General features: G+C 39.1%; 1 protein-coding gene across 1 annotated transcript; it reads right to left on the reverse strand.

The window, feature by feature from the left end:
* Positions 1 to 622: 622 nt before the first annotated feature.
* On the reverse strand, positions 623 to 13,361 carry YWHAE (tyrosine 3-monooxygenase/tryptophan 5-monooxygenase activation protein epsilon). The gene is made up of 5 exons (XM_026861502.1): positions 13,163 to 13,361; positions 7,502 to 7,608; positions 6,496 to 6,702; positions 5,549 to 5,685; positions 623 to 1,546 (listed from the first exon to the last, which is right to left on the reverse strand). The coding sequence occupies exons 1-5, from the start codon at positions 13,358 to 13,360 to the stop codon at positions 1,494 to 1,496; spliced, it is 702 nt and encodes a 233-aa protein (XP_026717303.1). The 5' UTR covers position 13,361; the 3' UTR covers positions 623 to 1,493.
* Positions 13,362 to 24,749: the final 11,388 nt, after the last annotated feature.

Consider the following 24,749-nt stretch of genomic DNA (forward strand, 5'->3'; position numbering starts at 1 on the left):
ATACAATGCTGTATACGCTATTATATAACCTCTTCAAGACTACGCTCAATAAATTTTTACAAAAAAACCCACACTTCGTCTTTGTTGTACAAACAGTATCATCACATTTATTGAGAGGGAGGGTAATGGGGTGGGGTTTTTTGCTGCATCTCTTTGGTTCCTTCAGGCCCAATCTGTCTACACAGAGGGTAACCCTGATGCCAACTACTACAAGGAGCAGATTATTCCTAGAAAGAGATTTCTAGGGCATCAGTTAAGCAGGGTGGACATGAAGATAACATGGTTCCCTTCCCTCCATTCACACAGCTGGACTGGAGGAGGAATGCTCTAAGGGCAAGTTGGGGGGAACGCACCAACTGGATGATGGGGTTTTGTGCGTTCAGGTAGGGAAAAGACTGAATAAATGGTTTGGAAGAGCTGCTTCTGACTACTCCTGATGCAAAGCGGGCTGCTCTCACAGCTGTACTACTTACACGCAAGTCTGGGATCTTTCTTACTTTATCTCATGTCTGAAGAACAATGCTGTCACTTCTCTCCCCCTCCACATGTTCCTATTACAAGCAACAATGCAAAGTTACTCTTGCTGAAATAACTAAAATATAAAAAGAAACTCATAGTAATATTTGGCATTTTTAATTTAGGTTTGTTTTATTTAAGTTTAATGTTAATTCCATGCTGTGTTTCAGTAAGAACAATACAGATTCTGTATCTGTGGCTCCAGTCAGATATCCAGTAGTACAAATTAGCTTCAAGTTACACATACTGAACAAAAGAGGTTGAGCGAGCGAAGGGAGATGGGGAAAGGGGAGGGAGAAAGAAAAAATATTGAACACGCATGCAGGCTTATCAATGCCACCTTCAATGCTAACCTGCTTTGAGGAAAAGTAAAGAATAGGCAAGAATGAGCAGCCACGGATTGTTGAACTGTTACCAGCACCATCATTTTCAGCAACATTTCAGCAGTTTGGAAACTTCTGTTTTTATACAGTAAAACCACTATAATATATGTCCCAATGCAACCTTGTAACTTCAAGCTAAACACCCAATTAAGTTTAAACATTGGTATAAAATTCAGTTTAAACAGTTATAAAAAAAAAGAAAAAAGCCACCACATGCGCACTACCTCACCATAACAAATCTCTCCCCTACAAGTCTAGCGGCCTTCAGGTGTAACATCCACTTCTAATGGCAATCTCGCCCCATCGGGCAGGAGACAATACAGTAATGCTGAAAAAGCTTTTACGCAGTCCTGTTAGTGTCTTAAAAGAACCTAAAAGCTGGCACCAGTAAAATCCACAGAAATTCACTCTTGCCTTTAAGAACTTTTAAACTGTGTAAAAAAAATAAAAATAAAGAAACCCAACAGGGCAGGAACCTAAATTCTGAGACCCAATGTAAAAGTCAGATTTGGTGGTTCTCAGAGTGACACTGAGGGTTTTTGTGGGGTAGGGGAAGGGTGGTCAGAGATGGGTTCTCTTGTTGGCCTTTGTGTCTCACTGGTTTTCATCTTCCACATCCTGCAGCGCTTCTTTATTCTGTTCTTCACCTATGGAAGTGTTTAAAAGTAAGGGAATCATTAACTTTTAAAAATGAGACATGCAGAACGGCTTAACAAGCCTCTAGAGATTAATAGTTTCATGCAAGTACACACGCTCACTCACACACTTTCATAAATGACACACACACTCATAACAGCCAGTTCAGGAGTGAAGCGTTTCCATGGAAATTAAGCCATATAATCACCTCGTCACATTTCATACAGAACCGCAGCACAGGCTATTAGAAGACGTACTCTGTCATAAGGACAAACAACAAACCACCATTTCTGAAAACTGAGACTGTGCATGGGATCAGCCCTGTTGATCAGGAGATGAACAGCCAAGACAAAAGTCATCAGAATGGCTGCAGAGCAACATCCTTACATGAGAAAATACCTTCCCAAAACCCTCATCTCTACTCCAGAGCACACTAAGGACACCAAGCTATAGAAATGAGACCAAAACAGTTTTTAGAAATTAAAACTCTTCTCTGCCCAAGTCCACTCAAGTCTCAACAACAGCAAAGGTCTGCAGTAAATTTTATAAAGTGACACCGACAGCATTTATTATTAAAGGTACCAAAAGCAGCATGGAAAATATTTTCAAGTCCAACATGACAACAAACCCTAGGCTTGAGGTTATTAAAGGGAAACATCTCATGGAAATTAATTTCTCTTGAAAAATGGCCAGCTTGGACCTATTCAACCAGGCTGCGACATGCAGTAGAACCAAAGTCTGTCTGTCCATCAAGACGACTCTTGCAGCAAGTGTTTGGTTATGCTGCAGCCGCCCCGGGTGAGACACATGCAGTGCCTTCTGCATGTCTCTGCCTGATTTCTACTGCAACAGGAAGAAGGTTAAACACACTTCAGCTAGTGCCATAGCACATGCACGATTAAGTTAATTGATAAGAGAAACTTGAACTTGTTTTCTTTATAATTATGCTTAACCATGTGAGATGGTACTCTCAAGGGCAATAAACAATGACTGACCATTCAAAAGATTAATTTGCAATAAAATCCAATCAAATGAGACTAATGACTTTCAGCATATAATCAGAACGCCTGCTCAGAGCATGTCCAGATGCAGAATTATCACCAGGTACAATACAAGGTAGATTTTGGAAGAGGTGGCCTAGGAACACAAGACATCTGACATTCAACAACAATAAAATTTACATTTAAAATTACGTAACAGATCATTTGAGAGGAAAGCAGAGGCCCTAACCCAGGAAGATGATTAAAACAAGATCTGAGCATGCTCTAGCCAACACACTTAAGCAATTATTCCCGTAACAGGCGACTGTGAAAGTACTTTTCATGCCCAAATATTCTTAATATCCATCCACGTATGCAGCTCAATTCCCAAACATGTAAGTGACTGGATCTTAGTCAAGCATATTGGACCTGGGCTGAGGTAACAGGTCACAAATCAGTAGAACATGACTTAGCCCTGGAATGGAGTCAAAAATACAAGCAATTTATCAGCAGCAAGAGAGTGAGAGAGGCAAGCACAATTAGTGATCGGAAGAAAACTGACACTGGAAAGTTCATTCAGCCATGACAAAGACTTACAAAGTAGAGTTTTTAGGAAATGAACAGTTGGACTTTCCTTTAGGAATCTATACAGCGGGAAAGAAGGGGAAAACAGGAATCATGAAGACGACATTACAAGCATGAAAATAAACTAAACAGCTTATCTATGACATGGTTAAAAGATACAGTAAATGAGATGAAAAGTACAGCCAGCTGAGTAACACCTGATCTTAGAAAGTCATTCCCTACAACCTACACAACTGAAACCAAAACAGGCAAAAACTTAATGCAGAAGAACAAGCCTTTTTCAAGTCTGCCCTACCCCTTAGGAAACTGGTAATTGGGATGATCTTTTTGAGTGCCACTGCTAACTTCATCAATCTTCAAAGACTCTACCCATTTTGGAAATACAGAGTTCTGGAAGTAACAGTTTTAAATGCATCAGCATATTAGCATAGTATGAGGAAATGGGAAAAACACCTTTGTCTAAACATTATGCATGAACACTGTATTTTTTGTGGACCTGAAGAACTGCACCATGATTTTACATAGTTCTGCAGTATTTTAAGTTTTGTAATCATTATCTTTCAGGCATGCATCATAAACTGTAACTAGGATAATCTGAAATATTTCGGGAAGAACAAAAGTAAGTGTTTTCTATGCTATGGAGCTAATTATGAAGTACAAAAATTGAATCTAGATTATGCCAAAAATAAATAGAAAGAGCCTCTGTAAATAATCTTGTTGAACTTCTACAATATACAAGATACATGAGACACAATAGTCAGCTTGCATGCAAATAAAGATAGCTTTTGGAAGATGTTCTAATGCTACTATCTTGCAACAGCAATCCAGCCTTGTTACTTCACCAAAATGGCTTCCACAGCATTCCCAGAGCACCAGGATATTTGGCTCCATTAAAAAAAAGGTCTTAACTGTGGGAACTGGGAACAAATTTCTTTTTCCAATGCCTAATCATGGCAAGGAAGACATCTAATACCTGCAGTATTTAGAGCAGAGTCTGTACAGATCCATCCAGGATACGTACACATGCTTCTGCACCATGAGGCAATCTTACATCTCTGAAAGCAAGGTGTGTCCCTTGCAAGAGACTCAAGCATTAGGAGGTAGGGTAACCCCACACATTTAGTTTTCCCAGTTCTGTCAAAAGCCCAGATAAATAGGGGTAAAACATGACCTGCAACATACAATACTCATTATCTCTGCAAAGAGCTAGAAGCTATCAAGTAACAATACCTCTTCGAAACAAACCCATCAATCCTACACAAAACTAGGTAGTCAGCAGAAAGTTAAGGGATTCTACAATTGCTTTCAGATGGGACACTAGACCAACAAAGTACTCCAAAGTAATGCTATATGGTGATTGCCATGCTTCGAGTAACATCTTACAATAAAATTTACAACACATTTATCTGCAGTTAAGCAGCGATGTGGTTTCCAACCTCCATGCATTTCTAAGCACCTAACATACTTTAAACAGGACTGACTTTTTCTCCCCTCCCACAAGTTAAAAGTAAAGGAATTCAGCTCTTTCCACTTGTAGGCTTCTACAATTATGTCCTGGAGAGACATGAGTTTAATCTTTCTAGATAGAAATTATCTTGAATTCACTACCAATAATCAGTGAAACAGAAGGCATAACTCAAAAAAAAAAAATGGAGTAAATTCATACTTAGCATTGTACGTGAAAGTGTAACAGGAAAAAGTCCATTCAGTATGCCAAAACAACACTTAAAAATTTAAATATCTATCAGATGTTAGTAAACAGAAGCAAGCCATGTCCCACCCTCTGGTACTGCCAGAGGATGTATTTTGTATTTGCTCTGGCAAAAGCCCTCTTCACAAGTCACAACCTAGCATTTTTGGGACTATTAAAGTACTGCAGATATCTCAAAATAGTAAATTATATTTCCACAAGCGCTTTTTTTCTTCTGATAACAAAGTATTTTAAAAAAACCCTTTTCCTCTTCTCTTTGTACTCAATTCTTCATAAAAGATACAGAAAGGGCTGTAAGGTGAAGTGATTAGTACGATAGCAGTAAATCTTCCACTAAAATGCCAAGAAAAATACGAACTAGACCATTTGCAATACTCCTGCACTGGAAATTCACATCTGGTCGGAAGGACAACTGTTGATGAACATGACAAGCCGTAAAAGGAAAAGCTAAATTAATTTAAGTCACTGCTTTTAAAATAGATACCTAAACAGCCAGGTAGGGAGAAAAAAGTTGTTACCAATTCCACACCTCCTTCCTTCAAGTGAGAACTGAAAAGCTTCTCAAAAGAAACTAGTATCACCTCATCAATTCATCCAGTGTTAAGAAAGGACAAGAGTTCAGTAGGGTCAATTAATTAGGAAAGACAGGAGTAACACACCAACCCAATCTACATTTCCACGCTCCATTTTTCGGGCAGAGATCAGGGGACAGCAACATTTTAGAAAAGTTTACTTACCATCACCCTGCATGTCTGAAGTCCATAGTGTCAGATTATCACGTAACAACTGCATGATAAGTGTAGAGTCCTTATAGCTTTCTTCACTCAGTGTATCCAGTTCTGCAATAGCATCATCGAAAGCTGCTTTTGCCAACCTATAAGCACAGAATAAATCAGATTTAACATACGTTGCTAAACAAAATCCAGAAGCACACAAGTTAAACCTCTGCCTCAGAACACTTCTAGTTTAGCTGCATGACATCCACAGCTTCCATAACAAATTTCTGTATTAAGTGTTTAGATGTTCATTCAAGTATCTCTCATCCTCAAAATCAGTCACACTGTGTACTTAAGAATCTTTTAACCCAAGAATATTGGTTTTATTGAACATTTCTACATCTTGTGGTTCAACTGATCAAGGTTTACTAAAAGCTTAAAAAGGAAGTGTATTACATAACCTGCAATGACAGGAATAGAAGAGGCATTTGCTTTGACCATCACTTTTTGCTCATATGAGATGAGCCCCTACAGATAGATGAGCTATTGTCATTCTATACATGCTCAGAGCTCACAGAAATTAGTAATGTGATCCCTATTACCCTGTATAATAGCCAACAGCAAGAGAAGCAAGTTAAATAACATCACGCTTTTTGCAGGATAAGGGCATGCACAGAGTGAACATAGCAAGCCGTTAAACTGCCACGAGTTACCAATGCAAGGTTATCACTATTCTGCTTCTCATACATGTATTCCCAAATAAACAAACAAATCTGGGCTCAAAAGAAAATGACAAAGGTGAAAACAGTTCCAATTGATTGACTTCAAATGGAGCAAGTCATCAACTACAGCAGGAAGAAAACAAGTCCAGTGTTCCTGTTGAGGAAAAGCAGCTACCTAAGTAGTAACCATTTCTGGCTTGTCTGGTATTCACATAAAATTTCCCCATCTTCTTAGTCACTACCTACCTGCAGGCACGATCAGGAGAATTAAGAATTTCATAGTAGAATACAGAGAAGTTGAGCGCAAGTCCTAGGCGGATAGGATGTGTTGGAGGGAGTTCTGTCATTGCAATATCACTAGCAGCTTTATAAGCCACCAAGCTATTCTCTGCAGCCTCCTTCCTGTCATTTCCTGTGGCAAACTCAGCCAGATACCTATGGTAGTCCCCCTTCCTGAAAACAGAAACAGTACAAAGTCAGTAGCCCTTATTTCCCTACCAGCCACTAAATCAAAAGCTTAGTTCTGAAAACTGATGTTTATATGTTCAACAAAGGACACCGCTGCTGAATTACTGTCAGGGAATTTTAAACCATCAGGCAGGAAAAAGTTTCAGTTCACTTATTTTCTTGCATTAATACATGAAGAACAGCCTCCATTAACAAACTGTGTCTCTGTACAACTGCATCTCATCCGAACTAGACAAGTTTCTGATCTGAAGGACAGAGATAATTCAACTACAGGCTAAAACACTGATCATTTCCAGATATGAACTATACATCAGGAAGTACAAAATATGCAAACTAGTGACAACAGCAACATACTCCAAGGCCAAGTTTCATTTCATAATGCAATTTTGAAGCTGACACTAGGTGACAGTTATCTGTCTACATCATTTTCTTTTCCTTGCAAGGTATGTACAGCTCATTCAAGAAAACACTGAAGCAGGAAATGTGATTTCTACATTATTAGCTCAATTAAAGAAAATTGTTGTTTCTTAAATACAAGAGCTGCATAACAGCTTATGTAAAGTTCTCATGAACTTATTCCAAAACAACTCTATCTGCAACCACATGATAAGGACACTAACACAAAGGCAGCCAAAAAGAGATATTGGTTAGACATGACTGAACTGCCCTCTTTCTAGAAGAAGCTACTGTGGTTGAATAGGCAGAAGACATATGTATAGCTACTATATTTCTTTCTCTAGTTCAAATACAGTAAGATGTCCCTGCCTCATGAGAGAATACTTACATTTTGTAATAGAAAACCTTGGACTCGCCAGTGTTAGCTGCTGGAATGAGGTGTTTGTCCAGTACATCCAGAATGTCACAACAGATTAACTTCAGTTCAGTCTCAACCTATTAAAAAGAACAAACCCAACATGAAAAGAGGATGCAAGGTTAGCATGTAAGACTAAGAGCTATTTCAAAAATATCCCAATATCAAATAGACAACCTCATATAAATCCAAAGAGAAGGACAGAAGGAAAAAAAATTCAGCTGCTCCACAGGTGCATTAAGCATAACAGTTCTGCATGGCACACAAAACAGGCAAGATGTGATGTATGATGAAATACATAACTGAATAATGGAATTATGGATTCCTTTGAAGACATCTTGCTAGACAGTTGCACTATGTGCAGTATGCACTCAGGATGCAATTCCTTACTGCAAGGTTTACACAACTCCTAATTCCTTACATTTTTGATCCTGGAAAGCTGCCCTAAAACTGGCAGTGGTGAAGGGGACAATTTGACTGCAACTATACAAATCAGCTAGACTCCATTACACCCCAGAGTTAAATAGCACCTTCAGAACAATCTTCTAGTGACTACCTGGGAGGCAAAGCTCTAACAGAAGAGCCATAACACAAAAATCACACAGTATCAGAACAGAACAAAGATGTACCAAACAAAGAGGTCAGCTACAAGAGGAAAACAAACTCCAGAAGGTACAGACTTCAGAAGCAGATGAAAAAGGCAAAGCACAGCAACTCAGAGAAAAAGCAGAAATCATCAATACTAAGTGAGATCTGTGCCAAAGAAAAACAATATATAAAGCCTTATTTAGAGTGGACTTCAATAGCCAAAGCTGAATACATGGTCACATCACCTTTTTTTTAATTTAAATAGAAAGCAAGGTCTATGATTTAGATTTAGATTTTATCACAAAGCTTTACACCTGAAAGCAAAGAAACTAAGCATATCATAAAAGCTAAAAACTGTCTTCTGACATCACCATTGCCAAAACCAGACTTGCTCTGAGCATCCCATGTCATTCACAGTAGGAATGGTTGGTTAAGTGCAGACTGTAACCTACTGTTGCTCTTTCACGATTTCACAGTAACTTTCATAGCTCCAGCTGAAGACAACTCTGGCTCAAGCTACTTTTATGTACGATAAAGTCGAGGTTTTCAAGCAGAGGCATCCACATCAGGTTCAACAACTACCAGAAACTGCATATCTTGGATCACAAGAGCAGCCCCACTTAGTCTACTATCCCTTCCTATCCTCCCACCCATGCAATTTTCTTTCCTTGTTTCTTTAAGAATTTTTCTTGCCACGCAGTATTTTTATCACCATGTAGCTTCCAAACTATCAGGGTTCTGTAACGACAACATCTGTCCTCAAAAGCTGTTAAAATTATAGATCCAAAATAATCTTGAACTGGCACATACATACACATACCAATTTGTACAATATGATTTAACAGATTTGCAAGAGTTCCTTTAGAGAAATTAATCGACATCAAATTTCATGTACAAACAATGTCAGAATGCCCTAACATTCAGAGGAAGAGTTAGATGCTGTACTTAAAGTTATGTGACAAATGCTTAAGGAAGTTGCTGAAATATGGTCACTTGAGAAGAATCTACTTCATGTATTCTTGGGCTACAAAAGCTATAAAACCTTTGGCCAGCAGTCAGTTCCTGCAAACTTCTTTCCTCTTGATCCTCTTTTTCAATGACTTCTTTTGCAGAGATCTTCAGCAAAACTGCAAAGAATTAAATCAGTTTCTAATGCTCTTTTGTTAAATAACCATACACGTACAAACTTCTATTTTATCTCAGACAGACCTTTTTCAGCTTTGCTTAAAGGATCAGTCACACAAGTTATCACAGATCAGCTGCTGCCCAGGGCAACGTAAATGTCCTGACCAAGCTTAGTTTAAAAAGATTTAATACAAATCAAGTTGATTAAGAACAGAACAAAAACCCCACAATAAAACCCTAAAAGCTCTTTGTCTACAACAGATCCCTTTCATAGAGTGGCTCAATGAGCTCTGCAAAGCAGCAAACCAGCACAAGAGCCCACACTAAGCCTGTTCAGAGAACTCAAAAAGGCAGGTTTAGGGTCTATCACCATTCCAGCTCCAAATATGACATATGGTACCACAGGCTCTGCCCAGCACAGAAAGACTGCTCAACCCAATGGGTGCACAGAAGCCCCCACAATCCACCCTGCCTCTCTTTTATTGGAGTGGTAGTGCTGGCTTAATCAGATTCCAGACTGTGTTCTTAGCTCTGCAGATACAAAAGCTTGTAAACCACCTGCTGATCTAAATAAGGAAACTTATTAGAAGCAATGAGGGGAAGGGTAGCCTGTACTAGTTCTTTGACCTGTTTTAATATGTAGCCCCCAAAATAGCTGCATCTCACAACTGAGATGCAACATGAAACTAGAACAGTAGGAAACAGTTGCTAAAGCCTGTAACCTACCTCCCTCCCACCCCTGCCAAAACAAACACACAGACCACCCACATTTACACAAATTCATAGCCTAACCTTTCTAAGAAGATGGGAAGAAGAAGAGAGCTTTGTAGCTACCCCAGAATACAACCCAGGCTGTAAGTCAGAGCACTCAGAAACACAGTGTCTCATACGCCACAAACACATACCAGTCAGAGGAAGGTGAATACTTGTCCTATGCTATTAGAGAAGGGATTTGGTTTTACCACAAGGAAGTGAACTGCATTATGTGCAGACATACATCACTTCATCCTCTCAAGGACGAAGACAACAAGCCTCACTGCCTTCTCATCGACAGAGATGCAGTCAGATGAGAAAGCCTAGGGCTCTACTTCTGTGTATCCAAATCGCCACAGGGCCCAGAAAAGCAGCAAAGTCTACAAAGGAAGCAAGTAAGTAACATTTTTCCCCATGGCTATGTATGCGTTTTGCTACATTCATCTTAAGTAGCTTGGGTAAAGGCACGGTGCTGTAGCTTCCATCATCTGAGTATTGCCTAGCGTATGCCTCAGACAAAACCAGCCTGGCCCTACTGTGGCACCACCATCATCCCTTGAGTTCTGCCCCAAGTCACACTGGCTCGTAGCTCAAACTCCAAACATTTTTAAGAGCCATGTGCTAAATTATTATCAGTACTAATGTAGACCAAACTTATCAAATAATTGCTTTCACACAAACTACACATTCTACTTCAACTCAAGCATTACTCTATGGCTGAGCAAGGTCACACCTGGTTCTGTTGGTGAGATTTGTTTTTCTAGAGATGCTGGTTCCTTCCACTCCCCAATGCTTTAAACTTGGCCTGTCAGTTCCCAGACAAGTGTTTTAGTTTTGATTTTTTCTTCAGAGCCCTTCAAGCCTAGGAAGGGTCTCCAAACACCACTAAATTTAGTCTGAAAAATGCTACAACAGTGGGTATTTGTTGGTAAGTGTAATAACCATAACTCTGCTGAACCTGCACTGGACCTTCTCTCTTCGGAGAAGCCCTGACCATGACAACAGAGCAGCTGTGCTACTGTTCCAGCAGCAACAATGAGCATCGTCATCCAAGCCTTTGCAATACATTCTTCAGGCCCTTACTGCTCCCATGCCATCTTGGCAAACCCATTAACATTCTCCTTATAGCAGATGCTAACTCATTTTAAGTCTCCTGGTAGTTACAAAGAGGGTCTGGTCTTCAGCAACAAATGATACATAGAAGCCTCTTGGGAAACTCAGGCTACAGTTGAGGGGGGACAGCTAGTCTTTCTTCAGTACAGAACTACACCACAGTTCTCCACAACACCCTTCCACCTGAAGCAAGTGATAGCTACTTAAGGATTTAACAGCTGAAGATACAGTTGGCATGGCACCACTTCACACAGCCCCTCGATAGATACTTCAAGGACTACACACATGTAATTCTTGCACACTAGTCTGTTCTGCATGGTACTTAGTCTCTTTACAAAGAGAGATGCAGACCAATGCCTTTTTTACACTCCCTTCAAAAACAAGAAAAAAGCCTTTTGACTATTTAAAGGATCTTTGGCAGAAGATAGTAACCACCCACAAAACGTTGTGCAAAAAAACCTAGAAGCACACAGTGTAAGACAAATTTAAACAGCCATCAGATAGCTATTGTCCTATTTTATATGTTCTGTTAGAACCATCAAGAAATGGTATTTGGGACTGCATGTAACTGGCAGAGCCTCATCCCATCAGCATGCCAGCATAAAATTAGAAACTCACAACTTTAACAATTCCATGGAGCAACAGAAACCCTGTGAGTCAACAGAAAGCAGTCCAGAGCCATTCCTGAGAAAAGATTTCCAAGCCAACATAATTTCCATTGGTGGTATATGAATCAGTGCCAGGTGATAGAATAGACTCCACTGTTTCTCTGGAAGTGAAGATCTGAACCATGTGGAGGCACTTGTCATCAAATAATGGAGATTAAGTCTCTACAGAAATGTGTGGGATTTAAATAGTATGGGAGCAAGCCTGCTCTGTGCTAAACCATCACTTAAGGAAGGGGAGGAGGGAGAAAACAACAGCTCACTGTTCTAATAGCTGAAGGTTTCATTAGCCCTTACAGATGAAAATCAAAGCTTGCTCCAAGTTCTCCATTTTAGGTAAAGTTGCACAGACCAACTAGACTCAGCATGAAGTTATGTGGATCAATTTCTCCCTCTCTCAAGAGAGAGAAAATAGCAAGGCCCCAGAGGTTATTACACATGCAGATTTCACAGTTGAGATGACCATGACATCTCAGCATCCCCCAGAACATGGAGTGCTTTATCTTAAATTGATTGCTTTAACTGCTAACAGTATAATTGACCAGCTTAGGAACAAACAAACAAGAAATATTTAAAATCTACATTTTTAAGAACGAGATGCTGTCAGAGAAGCCATATTATCACAGCACTCATTTCAACATGGGCATAGCTGTCTGAGCTAGTAACAGGCCTGTCGGTTCAGTTGTACAAGACTAACCAGGCAACTATTTTTCACTGTCACCCAACTGCTAAGCATTTAGTTTACACCAACTCCTGCAAAGTTTTCATCTGGGGGAAGAGTATAAAACAAGGCCAATTTACACAAAATGCAACTATCAGTGATAAAAGACAAGGTAAAGGAGTCAAAGAAAGTGGCCATTTGGCTTTATACTGCCTGACTTTACGCCATGAACAACACTGAAGATCCTTCCCCAATGGCATTTCAAACTCCGTAGGACAGAGTACTGCAATGGCACTAAGTGTCAAAATCTGTATGATCCAAAGCAACTTTCCTAAGAAGTAGAAACTTAACAGCCAAACACCTCCTTTGATATAGTTCATTTTTTTAAAAAAAAAGTTGCTTGGGCTAAGTCAGGTTGGAGGGGAAAGAATAAGGCCTCCTGAGTGCATACAAAGTGCCAGCACAGTTCAAATACTTAGCAGATATACAGATGCACTGAAGGAAAAGCCCTCCCCTTCTCCTTTGAGGCTACTGCCCTTTTCAGTGTCTATACACTCAATCTCTCCTCTTCATCAAGACAAGGAACAAACTTCATCTTTTCAAGACCATCACCTTATTACAAGTCACCACACTGCAGACAATCCAGACTACCAGAGCAATTCATGGCAAGGGGAACAAAACTGGACCTTAACTAAAAGGTATTATGCCATAACACCAACTACATCTTACCATTTGCCGATATTCCCGAATCATTTTTAATTTATCTTCTCCACCTTTGTTTTCTTCTTTCTGTTCAATGCTGCTGATTATTCTCCAAGAAGCTCTTCTGGCTCCAATCACATTTTTATATGCAACAGAAAGCAGGTTTCTTTCTTCCACTGTCAACTCCACATCCATTCCAGCCACTTTCTTCATTGATTCAACCATTTCTAGAAGAAAAAGGTCAGGCCATTATTCTCACAGTTAAAGCATCTTTCCAACCATTCAACATAAGTTGTACGTTAATGATAGCTTATCAAAATAGGCTCCTTCCTCCTTTCATACACAGTTATTCCTCACTTTTATACTGGAGTGTTCCAAACAAATCAATGAGCACATATACAAAGGAAGTATCTCATGTTCTTTTAAATGCTTTTGACAAAGCTTCCAAAAAAATTCTTTTAAAGATAGCGTTCCGAGACAGACAAAAATGATTTAGCATTAGCAGCAAGCACATTTTTCACAGTGGATAATACTTATCAGTACAATCCTACAGTAAAGCACGTTCTTCAAAGTGCTTCAGAAAAAGCAGCAATTAAGTAAGAAAAGCATGAGCAAACATAAGCTGGCACAGTAAAGATAAACTGAAAAATTACAGAATGCTCCACTGATTTGTCAACTGGAATACAGTGTAACATGGTAATTAACCAAAAAAACAAAATCCAGATTTGAATAGATGTAGAGAAATATGATCACTGTTATTAGGAAAACAAGACAAAGGTCCAAAAGGAAACCACCAAAAGAAAAATTAGGTGCTTAGAGAAGTTAAAAAACAAGTCATCCTGAGGATACCCAGAGCAACCATATCTACCCATGCCAAGCAGCTATTTACCCTGAAAAGTAACACATAAAACTTAACTTAATTTGTATCTGCAGTTTAAACCTTTTGAAAAGGACTTCTAAACCTGAGGTTAAAATAATTATTACTAAATATAGCTTTCCTATACTCAAGTGGAAGCAAAAGCTTGAACTACTTAAGGAAGGTTATAATCCTTTCATTACCTAACCACATTATGATTGCTTGTGACATATTAGAAAAATAAAATCAAAAAATGTTAAATATAAACTAACTGAGAACCTAGCATGCAAGTTCCAGGAATCACAGGTTTTGTTCTGCCACACTGTGCTTCAGTTCATTCACTATTTACCTTTCAGCTTCTAGAACTGGTAGGAATCCCACAGACAGAAAACAGGACCAAATGAGACTAAGCCCCAACCATCCCATCTACCTAACAGGACAACTGTTTCATAGCTATCTGGCAGGTAGAGGGACACTAGAATGACATACTTAGCTTCTGCCAAAAGCACAATGATGTGATTAGGCTATGCTTCCCCTAATATGCTGCTTTACTGTTCTGTGGCCTATTTACCTTGGCCATTCATCATCCCTCCCTCATCATTTTACCTCCTTATGTTCTGCTGTGTCATGGCAGCACATGCAATGGGAAACTAAAGAAGCTTAACTGTCAATTTTTTCCTCAGGTGCCAAAACTCAGTTTTAACAGGCATAAGCTATTTCAGCAGTGGAAACTGTAGGCTCTATCTTTTTCCCTGGCAGGAACATTGTTATCAGTCTCCAACACATGTCCACACATGTAAGACAAAATTTTAGAGTGGCTCTATTCTTATCAGAAGAGAAAAAAAAATAATTCCTACCTGTAGATCTTACTTCTCCAAATCACAGAAAGTAATAAAAAAATCCACAAAGGATGATAAAACTTTTATAAAACATCACCCTACTATTGCAAAATGGTAAACTGTTTCCTGAAGACCTCAAGAGTTGTCCTAACACTCCACATACATATTTAGTATTAACATAAGCATGCAGTCTCATAATTTAAGATAGCTAAGTTAAAGGCAATATGATATAGTTACAATATGCTACCTAACGCAAGCACTACAACTTATTTCCTGAAGGATGAACCTACCATCTACACAAAGAATTTAGTTCAAAGCTGCAAATTTTTTAAATTACACAAGTTAATTCATCTCATATTTTGTAGCTTCTTAAAACAGCAGAGCTTCACTCAAGGTAACATGCCTGACAGTGTTAATTTTTGTGAACAAAGATGACAAATGGGAATTAATTCTTGCGGTCTCTGCAACTGTGGTACCTTTGTCAAGCTCTAGCAAAAACTGTAGGTCCTGTCTTTAAGCTTTATGTTCAGCTGCCCTCAGATAAGAGTAGTAATTGAAACCACATGACATTTGCAGTTTAAGGAATTAACCTGCATTTGTGAACACACAGCTCTCCCTTCAACCATTAGTGGTAGAAGTCATGAGTTGAAGAGATATTCTCTATGTAAATACAAATAATGTAGAAAAAGGACGGGGTAGTCATGCCATACTTCATCTATGATGCTCTTTCCCATGCATCCACCATTACTCTGAAGATCTAGTCTCACCCAATATGACCATTATGCTTTAATCAAACCCACACGGTTTTAAAGGTGTGGCAAACTTAACTAACCAAGACCACAACAACTCTGAGCCATCAGATCTTCTCTGAAGTTACAAAAGCCAGAGGAAATCGAGTAACACTAATACCTTCTCTGGAACTTACAGGTTTCTGTAGTACATGTCTTTTTCGATTACACTTGCAACCTTGTGCATCCTACTGGTAGTCTGTCACACAGCAACGTACAGGTTAAAGAAGATTTAGCTTTTCTTTAAAAAAGAATTAATATTCTTCTTAACTACATAGCACTTTAGTCATACTATGGGTTGTACTATTAACACTTCTATAAGTGATGACTTATGACTAAGTCAAGTAAAAAAAACCCTATTCACACCCATCTCATAATAAACAATTATATACACATGTAATAATTTCTCCAGAAACATGCAGGTGAGAAACACGTACTGTAACAGTTTCCAAGATCTTCTGGCCTGTATCAGAGAACTGCAACAACCGGGAAAAAAAAATGGGCAAGTTTTATCAACTGTACTACAGGCTTCCTTCACAATCTCTGCCCTAGAAGCAGAATTGTCTAACAAAAAACTATACAGAGACAACAAGCCTTGTGTATCTCATTCTCAGAACACACTCAAACATATCATTACAAATTTAATCATTTGCTTCACTTCTGCAGGATTTTATCCATTGCTAGCCTAAACGTCTACAAGCCCTTGAAACAGGAGTCCAAAGTAGTGCACTGGAGGACAAATCAAATTTAAGATGAACAATAGCTTTTGCAGCAGCATACCTATGACCCAGTCCTGTCAAGAAGCACAGCCTCTGTCAGTACACTAGCCCTGCTCATCTCTTCAGACTTCAGCAAAAGTCGTTAACTATCATCTTGTAGAACCATAACCACAGAAACAATGGTGCCAAAATAGTCAACTGCTCAGAACTACTAACAGAAAACAGGCCTTGCCACCTCAAGATTTTTATGACCATGCGTTGTCAATAAGTCAAACAGACTTTATGCCAAGTGATAGTCATCAAGCATAAGACGCTGGGGGGTGGGAGACAGCACCTGAAGCTTTCTTCATTTGTGCTGAAGCATAAAACCCTAAAGCTTCACTAACTTCATACCAGGTACATAGACTCTCTTAATACACTGATGAAGGGAACCAAGTGAATGGTCTTCTCTTCAAAATCTTAATCCAGTTACTAGTTAAATACAAAACCACAGATTAAAATCCCACCCATAAACAAGCATTTTACCCAAAGAGAAAAGACTTACCAGCCTACTCACAAATCTGTTGGAAAAAAGGTTTCTAGTCTAGTATAGAGCCCAATTTTACAATACAAAAATCTGGACCGGTATTTCAGCAAAACAATATTATGCATATACCTTGGTCTTCCATGGTAAAGGCATAATCCAGCCCTGAAAGTTTAAGACTGATGAATAATCTTAAGAGCTCAGCAATACAAAAGCAAGATGACAGCATATCTCCAATAAAAAACTAATTCTATACAAAAATAAATTCATATATATGTCGCCAACAGAACAAGTATTTTATATTCTAAGTGCAGCTTTACCTATCTAAGATTCCACAAGGAGGTGAAAAGCTCAGAGACCATTTAAGACAAAAATATAAATCTGGAATTACATTTCAGTAAGAAAGATTACTACAGTAATGACAACTCATTGCATACACAATCCGGAGATGCTTACACCACATTATGGAAGAAGTACCGTTATGCAGATTCACAAAGACAGAGATTGTATGTAGTTTAAGTGGTTAAGTTCCAGCCTTTCAGTTGATTGTGGATGTCACCATATTATGCTACTGTCAGATCATGCCACCATCAGAGCAGGAAATCCCAAAAATGTAAAATGTGGAAGGATAGGAGAATATTTTGGAGAATGACATGCTTGTCGCAGATTTATATCCTTCCCCAGGCTTTTGCTGTTGGTTGTTATAAGAACTATCACAATAAACAGACATTTGGCCTGATCAGGTCTGTATATTCTTACAAGAAAAAGGCATTTAAGACTCAAGAAAATTGCTTAAGATACTACAAAACTGTAATAATGCCCACGCCATTTTTTTAAGTTCCTACATTCTCCTACTACGATTAAGATGCTTGGCTCCTCATTTGAAACATTGCTGACTCACCTCCAACCACCACAGAGTAACAGTAAGGACACACATGTACAGACTGTAAAGCACAAAGCGTTTGGACAGTGGTTGCCACTACACTGAGTGCTACCTACAAAGGATTTTTAAAGCATCCTGGTATATGGATTGGGATTTTTTTTTTTTAATACAAAAGACAAAAATTATGCCTTTCTCTAAGTTAAAAGTGTAATAGGGAAGTTTACAAGTGTTGAGAAGGATATATTCAACAACCCTCTACTAGAGGCCAACCCACAGAATTCATACAAAAGGCACAGTTGATAAGGAAACTTACTGGGTCACAAAATAATGAATGCCTCTTTACCAGATGAGTATTTGCTGCTTCTGAAACTCTAGAAATCCAAGCAACTCAGGGGAACTGGAATGCCCTCATGTAAGAAGATATGGAAATAGGAGATATACAGCAGATTTGGTAGAAAGACAAAAAACCTTCCCAATACAGGATATCAGACTTAAGAACAGTAGACCATACCAAAGAAGTAGCCAGTATCTAACAGTTCTATCGAAGTTTGTGCTTGTAACAGAAATCACATGACCTAAACAACAGCTGATGCACTAAAGAAAACCTGGTGGGGCAAAACTACATTATATGCAACCTCTAGTGCAGGTATCACAGTCAGTCTCTCACTAACTGTGATGCTATAAGCGCTTGATTTTGTTTGTTTTATGAAGCATCTAGTTTTATAGCATGCAACAGGGCACTTCAGATTTTCAACAACACACAGAATCTACTTCAACCTTACTGCTGAAGTAACTATCCTTGCCACCACACACAGAGGTTCAACATCACTGTAGGAAAAGCAAGAGCTAGAAAAAAAATCTCTTAGTGGTGTGCTCAACGTCCAAAAGAGGAACTACTTAAGTGAGAAAGCTTGTTAAAATAAGAACAGTAAAAGAGTTTGTTCAGTAAAGGTGGGATGGAGATAACTTGATGGTCGTCATGCTGAAGGCTCAAATCACAATAAACCTTAGGAAAACCCATTCTTAAATACTATGAAGTTAATAGTAGCAGAAGCACAGCACTTCAGAAAACTGAAGTTGTGTTTTAAATTTAATCCTTTCTATTCCCCTAATCTAAGAGGAATAAAGCAGACCAAAATCTTCAAGCTTCTAAAATGTTTCTCCCTATCTATGTCAGCATTTCAGCAGCTAAAAGCTGCAAATGAGCATCTAGTGTGATGTGATGATGTGAAGAATACCGCAAGAAAAAAAGCAAGTCTTTCCACATGTGTGTGCAATTGAAGACTGTCATAACCAGTATTCAGAGAAGACTCAGGACAAGTACTAGTCTTATACTTGCTCATTCTTGCAACAAACAAAAAATTATCAGTAGCAAGTCACAAGAACTCAAAGTATCTGATCCTAAACTGTTATGCATAATCTCTCAGTTAAGACTTTAGTAGCAGCAGCAACACCAACTATGTCAATTTTCAAGAAGTGTTGGAGCAGACACTCTAAGAGGAAATACAGAACCATTAACCTAACACTCAAAAGGGGTCAAGTTGACAGGAATTACAGAAAAAAACCTGAATGAGTAGGTATATGCATAAACATTATATTGTAGAGCATGGCCTTCTGTAAACGCAAGTAATGCCTCACAAATCTACTGTGATGCTTTGAATGAGTCAAGCGTATGGACAAGGAAGACATGATTTGATATAGTCTACCTGGATTTCCCAAAGGCATTTGACAAGGTCCCTCACCCAAGGTTCGTTAAGGAACTCAACTGCCATGGGATAGGAAGGAAAGTCCTCACATGGATAAACACTTGGCTGAAAGACAGGAAACAGGGTATGAATGTAAGACTCAAGTGTGCAGAATGGAGAAAGATTACCAGTGGAATCACAGTGCTGCACTGGGAAGCATGATCCAGAAAAATGGAAGCAATTATTAAGTACTAACTTAGTAGTAGCAGCAAACTGCTAAAAGAACCCACAAAGACAAAAAAGAGCTCAAGAAACAGGGGCAAGCGTATTTCCCCCATTAAGCAATGAGTGTAACTGTGAAGATTAATGCCCACGGATTGCATTACCCCCTAGAACTGCAGGCCTCCACCTGGCATCAGTGGGTACGATACCATTCACCACAACGATTAGCTCCAAATTCAAGCCAAGAGAAGGTAGGGCCCATATTTCCATCCATTAGGAACTCTTCCTCTGAATACGCTATTACATAGCCTGCTTTAGGTTTTCCTGTTCTCTTAGGAAATCCTGTATTTGGCCAGTAAGACTTAATAGATGGCTCAACCACTCCAGTAGCTTGCAGGGAGGTGGGTGGCTTTCCCCTTGATACCTATCAGTTCTGTCATGCCAGCTCAACATTTCTTTGACCTCTCAACTGGCTGATTCAGGTTGCCAGCACAGAAAACAACTCCTTGGAAGAAGAAAAAAAATAATTCTTGCTTATAATTTAGAGAACCAAACTGGCTCTAAGGGTCAGGCTAGAACCCAAGTAAAACAGGGAAGAGAGGACATCCCTCTTTCAACAAGATGTCAGATTAGCTAACCAGTGTTGTACCTCTACAGTTTAATTTGTAAAAGCATAAAAGGAACACAATTACCCTCACACATTACACAAGCTTCTGCAATTTTTCTTCAAGGTGTTCATGTGCTTGAATCACACCGAGTAGACTTTTACAACCAATTAAAAGGAGGGTACAACTACTGCAGTACTAAAAATTGATAATCCTACCTTAAGATCCCCATCTAGAGCATGCCACACTTACCACAACGTACAAGTTCTATACAAACAAGCATCAAAGAACCTAACAACTATACTCCCAGAAGTTAAGACAACCAACAGACTGGGGGGTGGGGGAATGACGAATGTAAGAATAACCACCCTGCAAAGTAGCTTAAACTACGATTTTGTGAAGAAAGCATCAGGTTATACTGCTATTCCATGTATAAGGTTTGTAACAGCTGGTGCAGCCAAGACATTTCCACCATTTGTCCGCATGACTCTGCAATATACACTTCTACAAAGCATACTTGTACTTTATGCACTTGGAGGATAGGGTAAAGCCAAATTATCCAAGCAACAGTGGGATTTTCTGCATAATCAATACTATGGACTATTACAAGTTTATCTTGCAACAAGAACATGATTTCTAAGTCATCACTATCATCTCTTCAAGCTGTGAACACAAGCTTTTCTAAACAGAAGAGGGTTTCTCCAAACTAAAATTTTTGTTACAAATACTGAAAGCATACAGTCAAATCTGAAGACTGAGCCTTATCATACATTTCTCTGCTTGACTGAGATCTGCTATTAAGTCATCTTCTAACTCAAATAACTTAATGGACACCAACTCAGATTCTGGACTCCTTGAAGAGAACCAAACCACCTAATTGCAGTGGTTTGTCTCATTTGGTTGCTCTTGGTAGCCCAGGAGATTCAAGAAAGCCATTATAGAAAAAAGGCCCTCTCACACAACTCCTCATGACTGGAAGTCAATTTTTATGGCCCAGTATGTAAACAATTATCACAAAAAAAATTTAGCAATCTAATTCCTTCAACATTGTCTTGGCCATACTCTACCTCTTAGATTCCTGCATTTCTTGGGGATATGTTGAGGTTCTCCCACCTTTTAGCACTTTCACATCTACCCAATTCAGAGACAAAGAGAGCAGTCATACCCCATGTCACTAGAACAGTAAGACCTTTGACAGACAAAGTACTAACCATTAATGCGAGAGGAAGGAAAAAAACAAGAACTCAAAAAAACCTTAAGTGTGCTTAACATCTGCTTTAAAGAGAGGTCCTCTGGAAACTGAAATCAATATGTAATCTAAATTCTAATTTGTGACTTAGTTTATTAATTTATTATTAATTTATAATTCTTTGTTCTAGAACAGGTTCAAATCTTGAATTGACTCCACTGATGCACACCTTAGTGCCTTCATAAAAGACATATTTTCCTGACAGACAATTTATAAAGACACAGGAGTCAACTGTTACCTTGCTGTACTGGGAATCAGGAGAGCTGTCAAATAGGTTTGGTTTTGTTTTTTTTTTTTTTTCTTCTTACCTGTACCTTGACCTATTATCTGGGTTTTGAGGAAAAAAACCCCAAAACACACACCTATTCCACCTCACCATATGGAAATGTGAAGTCATATACTTCAAGACCTGTAGTACAAAACTGCTGTTTATAGTTTAATTATCTATTTACAGTCTACCTTGTGTCACAGCATGTCTCTCACCTGATTAAATGATAGATGTTACCTAGATTCGACAGTGAAGAACTGGCTTCAACACTCGGCAGCAGACTACCGGAATCCAGACACACACATACTCTTGATATAAAGAACTCAAACATTAATAATTTCACAAATCAACACAATGTTACCTACTCCATATTTTTTTTTTAAAAAAAGACAGTATGTAACTATGTATTATTCTATTAATAACAGTCTTTGAAGAAACAGAAAGTGAGATTTCTCAAAAGCTTCCTTATAAGTAAGCTTCCTGGCATTTTGTGATTTGTCATGACATGCCTAAGCACATCTATGGAGACAGTCAGACACCTAAATCTCTTAATATCTCTCGAGATCAGGGCTTAAGCACTACTTACACTGCAGAAGTCCCTAGAAAGTTGTCCCCCTAATCTTGGCCAATATACTGAGGACAGTACAGGACTGTATTTACAACAACTTAGAAATACAGCTTACAAAACTGCATGAATTCCTTAAGTAGGACAAGTAAGCAACACCAAAGAAACTGCAATTAGATGCCCACCTTAAGTGCTGCTATAAACCCCATGAACCACACACAAAAAAGCCACTCTTAGAAAGAAGATGGGACAGAACTTAATGCTATCCTAACAGTAAACACAAAAAATTTGTCAATCCGCATTCATATTCAAGTTACACAAGAGATTTGTATTCCAACATATTTGTAGACAAGTACTTACCATCACACCATTTTATATGTGCCAATTAATAACTGTGCTCTTATGCTCCTGCATCTCTGAGATCAAACTGAAGAGCAAAATTAAGAATAACTTAAGACTTTCATCATACGGCTTCCCAAACAATTTTGTTCTCAGAATTATTTAGCAGTCTCAGCTATGATCTTGGCAGAACTGCAGTATTTCATATAAACAAGAGCAAATTATGCCAATAATTTTTAATTGTTTCAGCTGAACTAGAATACAGAATTAGATGCTAAAACAGTATCTATAGTACATAGTCTTCCAGGCCATGGACATAAGATCCACAAAGATACACTTACAACAGTTAGCAGAATTAAAGGCTGTGCCTTAAATCTGTTTACCCAACTTGATTTCAACAAACTTTGAAGTCTAAAAACCACATCGATTTCAACATAACAACTTTTAGTGCTCTCGCCTAAATGTAACAGTCTCATTACCATTCAGAAGCAATATAGCATAAGCAGCCCTTTACATTTTGATCTAGCCAGCTTGTTTTGCAAACATCCATGATACTGGATGGTAGAAAGTCCATCAAGGGAAATGCTGCACCAAGGCAATCCCTACTAATCAATTTTTATTAGCTGACAGGAAGTTTTGCATTGCAGATCTCTACAATGGGGTAGAGTCTGATTATTTTCTAAAGAACTGATTTACCAATGACTTAAGAAAACACTAGAAAGACAGTCATACCTAAGAACCTCCCAAAGATAGTGAATCCTTCAGAATGTTGGCCAAGCATTCAACTTGGGTTTCCACTCAAACCAAAGCCAACACTTCCAGTTGCACTGACTCACCCATAACAGGTGGAGAACCCTTTCCTTCCTATTCACCAAACCAACACTGCTGGAACTGGGACTGGGGGTCAATGGGAAGGAAATGCATCTTCCCATATCACACCCTTTAGGGTAGGCAGTAAGATACTGAAAAAAACCAAAATTCCCAGCAGAAGTTGCACACTTAATGGGGAATATGGAATTGCATGCTGCCCTTTGTCCAAGTCAGTTAAGCTGTAACCCCAACATCTGGTTTTCAGGGGAGTATTTTAGACTGCAAGCCCTTTCAGTTATTGTGGAGACTGACTCACTTAGTGGAATTCTTAGTTCTACCTTATTTCCCTACTGGAACTGTCACAAAAGGGAGTCTTATACAGGCCTTCCTTTTTTGTTGTAGTGTCTATTCTCCTCTCCAAAACATGCATTTTTCACATTTTGCAACAGTGATATAAGAAGCTTTCTAAGCACAACTCAGTAAAAAGGTGTCATTTGGTGATAACTTTGTCATGTTGTCTATGAAAATTACTAACAACAAGTATATGGAATGTCTTCCTACCTCTAAATGAAGTGTAACTGAATTCACACTTTTGACATACAAGGGTATTTATTTCCCTTTAAAGGAATAAACATAAGGTCTTAGGGCAAAAGTAACAGTCCCAGGAGAGTAACATCAACGAGAAAATTAAAGGCCCTTTCTATTATATGCAAGGGAAACGTTTAAAGAAACAGGTGCAAGACAGGCATTTTTGGAGCAAGAGACACCATATCCAGGGTTGCCAGTTCCTCCTCCTACCACTTTTTCCCCAGACATGAAATGATCAGGCACATCACACAAGCTTACATGGGGAAAAAGGATGAAAGGACAATGGTGGTAAAGCAAAATGAACTGTAATAATTTCTACCACATAATGAAAGCATATGCATTTTCTTTAGGCAACAAAGTATCATGTACTCAATCCCTCCAGGGTGAGAGCTCACTCTCTCCGGGTTTGCCAGGGGCAGCAGTATCTCCAACCGGAGGCAAAGGAGGAGAAAGAAAAGCGCTAGCCCCCTCCCCCGGGAGTCAATACGGCGAACAAGCCTCTCCCCAGCATCGCCTCCCGAGGGGCCGAGAGCCGGGCACCCACCTTCCGGAGAGCACGGCACTGGGCGTTGTCTGCGGCGAGCCGACCTCAGCCCCACACCGCCGAGCTGCGCGGGGCCCGGCCCAAAGGTAAGCAAGGCCCGGGCCGAACAGAACCGCCTCAATCTTCAAAGA

This window comes from Athene cunicularia (assembly GCF_003259725.1).
Source record: "Athene cunicularia isolate RWA chromosome 19 unlocalized genomic scaffold, athCun1 chr19_part1, whole genome shotgun sequence".
NCBI lineage: Eukaryota > Metazoa > Chordata > Aves > Strigiformes > Strigidae > Athene > Athene cunicularia.

What these genes read in the sequence shown, in the direction of transcription:
- YWHAE (XM_026861502.1), bottom strand. Translation starts at nt 13,360, where the DNA reads ATGGTTGAATCAATGAAGAAAGTGGCTGGAATGGATGTGGAGTTGACA. An exon ending in AAGGTTTTCTATTACAAAAT is followed by an intron (nt 6,703 to 7,501) that starts GTAAGTATTCTC and finishes TTCTGTTTTCAG; the next exon opens with GAAGGGGGACTACCATAGGT. An exon ending in TTCAGACATGCAGGGTGATG is followed by an intron (nt 1,547 to 5,548) that starts GTAAGTAAACTT and finishes ACACTTCCATAG; the next exon opens with GTGAAGAACAGAATAAAGAA.